The sequence below is a fragment of the Arachis hypogaea genome, chromosome 1 (assembly GCF_003086295.3).
Source record: "Arachis hypogaea cultivar Tifrunner chromosome 1, arahy.Tifrunner.gnm2.J5K5, whole genome shotgun sequence".
Lineage (NCBI taxonomy): Eukaryota > Viridiplantae > Streptophyta > Magnoliopsida > Fabales > Fabaceae > Arachis > Arachis hypogaea.
This window is the reverse complement of record NC_092036.1, coordinates 19,378,702-19,387,807: the sequence shown is the minus strand read 5'-3', so window position 1 is coordinate 19,387,807 and position 9,106 is coordinate 19,378,702. Positions and strand designations below refer to the sequence as shown.

At 29.3% G+C, this 9,106-nt stretch overlaps 1 protein-coding gene across 17 annotated transcripts; it reads right to left on the bottom strand.

Moving 5' to 3' along the window:
- On the bottom strand, positions 1-5,408 carry LOC112701964 (oil body-associated protein 2C). Of its 17 annotated transcripts, none has more exons than XR_011861912.1 (11): positions 4,931-5,394; positions 4,444-4,477; positions 4,181-4,313; positions 3,985-4,099; positions 3,773-3,912; positions 2,378-3,189; positions 2,230-2,279; positions 2,044-2,085; positions 1,508-1,640; positions 678-806; positions 1-258 (listed from the first exon to the last, which is right to left on the bottom strand). XR_011861912.1 is itself a non-coding variant. In XM_072196400.1 (6 exons), exons 4-6 carry the CDS (start codon positions 4,049-4,051, stop codon positions 3,184-3,186), a joined length of 243 nt encoding a protein of 80 aa, XP_072052501.1. In that variant the 5' UTR covers positions 4,052-4,099; positions 4,181-4,313; positions 4,444-4,477; positions 4,931-5,394; the 3' UTR covers positions 3,003-3,183. The 17 variants fall into 17 exon arrangements, 1 of the variants encoding a protein (XP_072052501.1); XR_011861908.1 differs by having other exon boundaries at positions 2,044-2,082; XR_011861914.1 differs by having other exon boundaries at positions 1,508-1,561; positions 2,044-2,082.
- Between the last annotated feature and the right edge of the window lie 3,698 nt (positions 5,409-9,106).

Here is a 9,106-nt window from a genome sequence, read left to right as displayed (position 1 = left end):
TAATCCATAAACAAAATATTATATAACTCATAAACAAAGTATTAAACATAATATATGATTTTTTAGTATTAGAAATAAAAAATAATAACTCCTATACAAAGTATCAAACATAACATAATTTTTCAACTATAAATGTCATAACATGTAACTCTTAATACATAAAATCTTCATCATATTTCATGCTGCTCTATTGCTTGCTCCAAAAGACCTACTTTCTAACTATTTTGGCGATGAAATCTCACTCTCTTGATTCAATTGCTACACAAAAATATAATTTGAAAACATAATAAAGAAAATATTAAAGAGAAATAGTAAAGCCAATGGAAAAAGAAACACATAAACCAAGATAATAATATTATTATTTGTCAGGATTGTGCAGTAAAAAAGCATTACACAGCAGTTGATCTTTCCCTTCCACTTATGCATGCAATTTCAATTTTCATTCGTTTCTTAGCATTTTTAAAGTCACTTTTATATAGCAATCATTTTTTTGGTACTTCTGCATTAACAGCTGTAAATGCTATGTACCCAAATAAGTTCATTGAATTATTTAGAACAAATGCCTATGATATAGCTACTCCCACTTAATAGGACAATCTTAACTCTTTGTTTTTTATGCTTTAAACTATGTGTTCCCTAAAGAAAACCAGCACTGAACCAGATATCTAAAACTGTACCTTTAGAGCAAGTTCCTCAAAGCACTGCTCCACATTTTCTCGAGTTTTAGCACTACTTTCGAGAAGAAAACACCCCAACTCTTTGGCGAGAGCTAAACCCTCTTCTCTGCTCACAGCCCTTTCAGACTCCTATAATAGAGAAAAAAAATCAAAAAAGTCAATGAATGAAATATGTCAATAGAAGATTCCTCAAAAAGAAATCTAAACTTCAAATTTCAAATGCAAATTTAATGTATGTGTCTAGAAATGAGGTTTAGGGTTAATGGCTTAGTTAGAAAGAATACGAGACATTCAATATCAGAAACTGCTTTCTGTCCCAATTTTCATCTCCTTATCTCACACTTCTTTCTCAGATGCAGACAAAAAGTCATGCATTTATGGTCAAGATAATCACTCAACCATAGCCAAAAAGATAAAGATTGCTATTGCTATTGCTCTAGAGTACTTCTAATTGGAAGAGAGACAAAAAATAATTAAAATAAACAAACAAACCAATAATTATTATAATAAAAGCTGAAACGCTAAGCATGAACTACTACTGCTTTAGGGTATTGAATCCAATGAGATAGTGACTGTTCCTCACACATTTTATTTTAATTATAAATAAATAAATTAATTAAATTAACCTGAATCAGAGAGTGGTGGATCTAATTAAAATGGTCAATGACTTCAGAAAATAACAACAAAATGGAAAGTTTATGAGGATTGGACGTGTCCTTGGAATTGCTATGATAAATGTTTTGTAGTGAAGGGAATATATCAGAAATGTTTCTCATTTTACGAACTACTATATTCTTTAAAACTTATGGGGATTACTATTGAAGTAATACCTTATCATGTCACATCTCAATAATTCAACACAGATCATGTAAGGCGCCTTCTCCCTAGAATTCAAGAGAACAACTTCATCTTCAGGAATATAAAGCACACGGTACATGCCCTTTCCCAAAGAAAAACAAACTCCTAGGAATAAGGAAAGCAAGATTCATAGATAAATAAGAACCAAGTGAACCCATAAATAAAAGAATGCATACACACAAATTACACACAAAAAATGTGAGTTTAAAAGCAAAGAACTAACAATAGCCAACAATTCCTTGAGTGCACAAATGAAAAGTTGATTAACAGTACCACTAAAAAAATGGCCCCCCCAATAAACATCAGAATGGAAGTTTCTAAACATGCAAAGCAAGGCAACTAAAGAAGTATGGAAATTGGTGCCATTGCCACAAGGAGAATTTCTCAGACTAGATTTTGGGAATAAAATGCCATCTGATTCTGTTCGCACGAAACACATGACAAATAGTAAATCCTTTCAGCATCAAAGAACAATATTAACATCATATCATTCACAGTTAAGAAGTACCTCCAGTATTCTGTGCCTTTGTCAAATGTAAATTGATCTCTGCTAGAGATTTAAAAGTTAAAACACAGAAACAGCAACAAATAGATGTCAGAAGCCAATGATGGAACAGGTTCAAATAAGTAAATATATACATACATATTATCATTAAAAATATAATAAATAAGTACAATCAAATTAGCAATGAACCTCTTAGAAAGATAATGATCTAGAATCACAATAACCAATAAACCTGGAATCTGCATTAAAAATAAATAAATAAATAAATAACTGAAGTTGAAGAAATATATATATATATATATATATATAGAAGTTAAAGAAAGAGATTAATTATTACCTAATAAGAGAGAAAGAAGAAGAGATTGACATGTGTTGAAGAACTGAAAACATTTTAAGTCTTCTTGTGATGTAATCAATGAAAGAGAGGCATTTTGGTGGATTCATCTTCCACTCAAGAGTTGAAAGTACCAAATTTAAAAATTATTTAGAAGATTCATTCATCTAATTTATAGTATAAGCATACTTCAATATCTATTGTACTTAATACAACTTTTTCTGAAACCTGCTAAATTGATATAATTAAACTAACATATTATAAACAAAAGATCACATTATAAAATGGAGTGTAAACTCTCATTTGTTATATAATCCACGTTTTATCTTATCTCTTATGATCATTTTATCACGAGTAGCATTAAGAAAAAGTAAAATTAATTAAAATGCATTATATAGATTTCTATATATAACTTCTCCTAATACAATAACTCATTTTTCCTTGGGAATAATAATAAGAACGATGAGAGGCACAAATTAAAGCCATATATACGACCATAGCAAGAAGCTAAGAAAGTTTTCATTGGACTAATATAGGGTGGCTAAGAAGATTACATGGTAGAAGTAAATTGGCGAAATTAAAAGAACTCATATTCATATAACCCTAATGCTAATACTTAAACACAAAGTAGACAAGTAATAAGTAGATAATTAATTAAAGATATATCTTTTATAATATAATAGTAGGAAAGTGATAGAAGAAACTCTAAACTCAAACATACAATGCCATAGATAGATCTAAATCCCCTCCATCGATCCTATATATAGTAGATGCTTAAAAGTCCTTTCCTTCAACACTTGTCTACCTTGCTAAATCTGCAAAAGAGACAAACACAAAAAAAAATGAAAAGTGTGAGTAATAAGTAATCAAGGTAAGTGATGAGAAATGGGAATGAAGGAAAATGAGGCGTGATTTGTTATTAATAAGGTGCGTGAGGGAGGGTATGTAGAAGCAGATCATAAGAAGCGCTATGGTGGAGAGAGTGGAGGGTAAGACCCCATTAGTTAGTTAGAAGAGGTTGACCAGTGATGGCGTTAATGAGGACTGCATCCTCCCCAAATGCCAACAACTCTTCAATGCTCTATCTCTCATAATTTTCTTTTTCTTTTTTCTTTCTCTCTCTCTTTCTCTATGAGCATCACACTAGTACAAGGTTGTATTCTTCAAACACATTAATAGAATGAGAACTAAGAAAAAGGATAATGACTGGTCAAAGTTTGATAAGTGTTTAGGTTAATTGTGTGATATGTTCAATATTCAGAATCAGAACAAAATGTGTTGGTGTCTTGTACTTAAGATATATCTAACATGGAAACAGAGAAAGCATTATCATGTGTAAGAAATACATATAAATTAAATGTTTAGCACCATAATATTTGAAAGTGCAACGCGCTTAACTAAGGTCTTATAGCTGTCTGAGGAAACATGATACTTTGCATCCCTCTGATGCACCAGATCTGGCCTCACCAGCCTAGGCTTCACCCCTTGTGGTTGTGGTGATATCATTAGTGCTGGTGCACCCAGTGGAATCCTATCTCCTGCACCAATAATAACACACAAAACTAAGCTTAATTAAACTCCTACAATATAATAACACAAAGATTGTTAACCTCTGTCGGCCTGCCAAGTACACCAGAATTTTCCACAGGATTTAGCGAGGTTTTCAAGCTCAGGCATGGCAATTATCTCTAGAACTCTTGAGCTTATTAATAGACCCAACTTGACCTACACCATCCAAATCAGTCTAAGATAAAATATTTATGACACAGGGAAATAAAATAAAAACAGAGAATGAAAGTGAAAAACCTCATAAGTATAAGAGTGCCAAAGCTTCTTCTCCTCGTCAGGCAGATTTTCAAAGATCCTATCAGAAATGATGTACTCCACACCTGGCACACCTTTGTTGCTCTGTCATGGTTTCAATCCTAGGGACCAGAATCTGCAATCAAAACGGTTTTTTTAACTATTAATAATTCATCATATCACCAGTTACATGTAAATCTGGTGCTCTCATTCACAATGAGGAAGCTTTCTCAACATCTTTTATTTAACTAGATAGTAAACATCACCTTTAGAATTTCTGAGGGGCAAAAGTCTCCAATCCTGAAGAAAAATTGTTCAAACACCTTTATGATCTTTTATATACCTCTCCATCAGTAAGAAAATTAAAAATTGAAAGCCAAAATACACACTTACATCATTTAAACATTAACACAACATTCATGGAACAGATTAGCAGTGCTTTGTGTCTCTTCATTATTGCATTTAACCATCATTCAAACACTTACATCAGAAAATACACACATGCCATGTTTTGTACTAATTTCGGACAAATGATGCAGAGTAATCAGTTCAATAGAACATATTCGGTCTCAAACTAAATAAAATCAGAAGCAAAAAAACAACAACGCAATAGAAAATGCAGCAGTAACAAGCTAACAACAACAACATCACAAAAGATCAATGAAAGTTAAAAACACAATAATAAAAACAGAACCAGCATTCTTTGTTTCTTCCTACTAGAGCATGAAGTAGATCTAAAGAACGAAGAGTTACCTATTAGAAGTGATAGAGATCGCGAAACCAAACTGTAGAAGCTTGCTGAAGGCAGCAACAACGGCGTTGCTTACCACGTCGAGGAGATGAGCCAGATTGAAAACGGTGTTGCTTGCGATGGCACAGAGATGAATGACGGCGATGAGATGAGCGGCAATCTTCATATCAAATCCAAATCATAGAAGCTCGCTGAAGGAGGAGAACGCGCCGCCAGAGCAGATCGTCACTAGAGACAGCGTTTCAGTTCACAACACACAATCTCATTGGAGGAGAACGCCGAGAAAATCGTCGCCGGAGCATTCGCTGGAGCAGATCGTTGCCGGAGCAGTCGCTGGTGCAGAACGTTGCCGGAGCAGAGCACAGATCATCATTTTTGGATTTGATGGTGGTGCCAACGCGTGTTAGGGTTTTCGTTGTTGGGGAACACATTCAATTTAACATATTTGGGTTTTCTTTTGCTTTTCGGCGTTTGGGCCTTTTTTTTAACAATGTGTTTGATAATGGCGGTTTTAACTGCCAAAATTACCAAAAATTGCTATTTAATTCAAATTAATTATGGCAACATCATAAAATGTCATAATACTTGAATATTATGGCGATTTTAAAGAACCGCCATAATATAAATGCCATTTTAAATCTCATTTTTTGTAGTGTATATAATACTAATTTTAAATTATAAATACTAGTATATTATTAGTTGTTAATGTGTTAATTGATTCAGTCTTTTATTATTAAATGTGTATAAAAAAATTGGTTAGGATAACAAGTTTTATATAATTTAATTAAAATATGTTAAGTTCAAGTTTTAGAAATAAAAAATTTATTTTTTATAAATTATATACAATAAATAGTATTTTGGAAATATAGGAAGAGAGTTTATTAATTTTAAAAGAAAAAGTAGTTCTCAATATTAACAACAGAATGTCATAGAACACATTTTAGTTATTAAATTAATTAGTAATATTTAAATATATAACACATAATATAGCTATATTTTAATTTCACTTTTTAAGGAACGCTAATTAAAAATGTCACGTTGCGTATTCTAATTGTCAAGTTTATAATTAGACATTAATAATGATGTAGATATATAGTCTAGGTGAATGAATGAGAGAGATAGGAAAAAAAATAACGTGAGAGGGAAAGATTCTTTAATTTTAAACGAAAATATTTAATTCAATATACAATGACAAATCGAGTAACATGTGATACATTTTAATTGTAAAATTATTAATATATAATATATTTTTAAGAAGCTTGTATCCATCGCAATAAAAAAATGAATATTTAAATCTAAGAGTACACGAGAAAATTGTTCGAATGAAATATACATGTACAGACGCATAGTTCTTATTTATACATTTGAATTCAAATTAAAGGCTCCAACTCTAACTCCACAATATCTAGGGTGGGCATATTAAAAATTTGTATTTTGACGTTTGAGATGATCATGGCAGTTGAAAACTTTTCAAACAAGGAAAAAGATTTCACAAACCCTTTGCAATTTGTAAAATAGTGCCCTATAACTGGAATAAGTTCTAGTTAATCATTCTGTTAATGTGAAGATTATTTTCACACGTAAAATCAGCGCATACACCGAAAAAGCTCCGAAAATATAAAAGGACGTGCAGTTGAATATTCGTGACTTACTAAATCATACATTGGTTAATCTCATAATAACGGTTCAGGGTTGAGAAATGACTATGGTTAATATTCTTTCTACTTGTCATGTAAATCACTTTAATTGAAAAAATTTGTATCAATCATAAGAAAATTGATGCAAGTTAGACTTTTGAAAGGACTAATTTAATTTTTCAAGTCACATGAGTTACACTTAAAAAAAATTATATCAACTATAAAAAAAATTTTTTGTCTAATAATTATCTATTGTTTACAAATGTATTTAGTTTTTGTCCCAAATTTGTAACTTAAAATTATAAAAATTCATTTCTAAAACTTTAGAAAAAAAAACAAACAAATTAATAGTTGCTATTATGTTTTAAAAAAGAAACTTTAACAAAATCTCAAATAATGTATCATTTGGAGAAGTACAGGTTGACCTATTTTATTTAGAAAAAGATTAAGAATTATTATAAATATTAGTAATAGTAAGAGAGTTACTTAGCAATGTTATTCATTTTATGAGTCAGTTGTAGATATTAATAGTAACCCTGATTTTATTGATTTTAAAATTTTAATTTAAAATATATATATAAATTTTTTGAAACGCAATAAAAATGCGACTCAATAGGTATAATAGATTGACATTAAACATTATATGCATTAGAAAAAAATTTTTAACCAAATTTATAAAACTATAATAATTTATAATATTTGTAAATACATTATACGTAAAAAATATTTATATTTTTTTAAAGAGAAAATTTTATTTTTCTCTTTTGAGATATACTAAAATGATACTCTCCTCCTCTTATATTTATAAAATGCATATTTTCCTCTCTTATAACTTAAAAAAAAATCTTTAATCCATTTTAAATTGTTTGTATTAACTAATGTTAGCTTTCTCCATTTTTCGAGAAAAAATAAATTATTCATTACAAAAGTACCCTTTAACCAAAATTTTAATTTTTTGTTATTAAATTTTGATTACCAAAATATCCTTTAATAAATTATCTTTTTATTGATTAAATTATTTTTTAACTAAAATATTTTTAAAAAAACTTAATAATTAAATTATTTTTTTCTAAGATACTCTTAAATAATTTTTTAATTATTAAATTATAATTTAACTAAAATTTTTGTTAACAATTATTTTTTTATTTTACAATTAATTATCTAATATTAGTATATATTATTTTAACATTAAATAAAAAAATCTTACCACTGTTAATATGTATAAAAATTAATCAATAAAAAATAATTTATTATAGGGTATTTTAGTAAGTAAAATTTAATGACAAAAATATAAATCTTTTGTTAAAAGATATTTTTGAAATGAATAATTTATTTTTTTTTTGAAAAATGGATAAAGTTAACATTAGTTAACACTAAATTTAAAATAGATTAAAAAAAATTTTAAAAATTATAAGAGAGGAGTATATACATTTTACAAACAGAAAAGAAAAAAATATCATTTTAGCATCTCTTAAAAAAAATAAAATTTTCTCTTTTATTAATTAGGATATTTTGAATATTTGTCATATACTGCACACTATGATTTTTCTTTATTACATTTTATATATTAATATAATTTTATTTCATTATAATTTCATTCCTTCTCAATTTTTTCTATCCAAAAAAAATAAACTTATCTCTTTAATTTTTTTCCAGTCATTTTTTTATTATTCAAATGACACAAAAAACAACTATTTCTTTTTTAATTGTCTTTTTCATTAGTCTCTTTCTTTTTATTTTTGGTCATAAAAAAACCCACGGTGTAAAAAATATAATGATTATACAACATAATCGATATGAACTAAATTGACTAAAAATAAATTAATATTAATTAAAATCTTGCATGTTCAGAAAATATTAGTATACATGATTTTATTTACTTCAATTTTTTATCCAACAAATAATAGTACCATTGATAAACTACTATTTCATGGTTTATATTGTGCTCAATTGAGTGGTTTTTATCAAGTCCTTGCCCACTTATTCATATGATTTGCATGGTTTTACATTCTCCTTCCTGATTTTGTGCTATGATTGAAAACATGCTTCTTTGACTTTTATTTTCTTTTATTTAAATTCTCTCTTATCATCATTCAATGCCTTGATATGTGTGTTAAGTGATTTCAGAGATTATAGGGTAAGAATGGCTTTGAGGATGGTAAGGAAGAATGCAAAAGTGGAAGGAATACAAGAAACTGAAGGAATTGCCAAAGCTGTCAGCTTGACCTCTTTGCACTCAAACGGTCATAACTTAAGCTACAGAGGTCCAAATGACGCGATTCTAGTTGCGTTGGAAAGCTAACATCCGGGGCTTCACAACGATATATAATTCCTTATAGCTGCTTCAAAGTTAGGCGACGCGAACGCATAGATGATGCGCACGCGTCGCATCTGCGAATTTCAATCCACGCAAACGCGTGGACAACGCCTCCGCGACACTTTGCCGCGACCTGTACGAATCAGCAGTGATTTTTGGGCTATTTTTGACCCAGTTTTCGGCCTAGAAAACACATATTAGAGGCTATAAAGTGAGAGAATTCA

Excerpts from the sequence above, each read along its gene's own strand:
- LOC112701964 (XM_072196400.1), bottom strand. The coding sequence starts at position 4,051 with ATGCCTGAGCTTGAAAACCTCGCTAAATCCTGTGGAAAATTCTGGTGT. Across the intron at positions 3,913-3,984 it reads TACTTGGCAGGCCGACAGAG|GAGATAGGATTCCACTGGGT; the intron begins GTTAACAATCTT and ends TTATTGGTGCAG.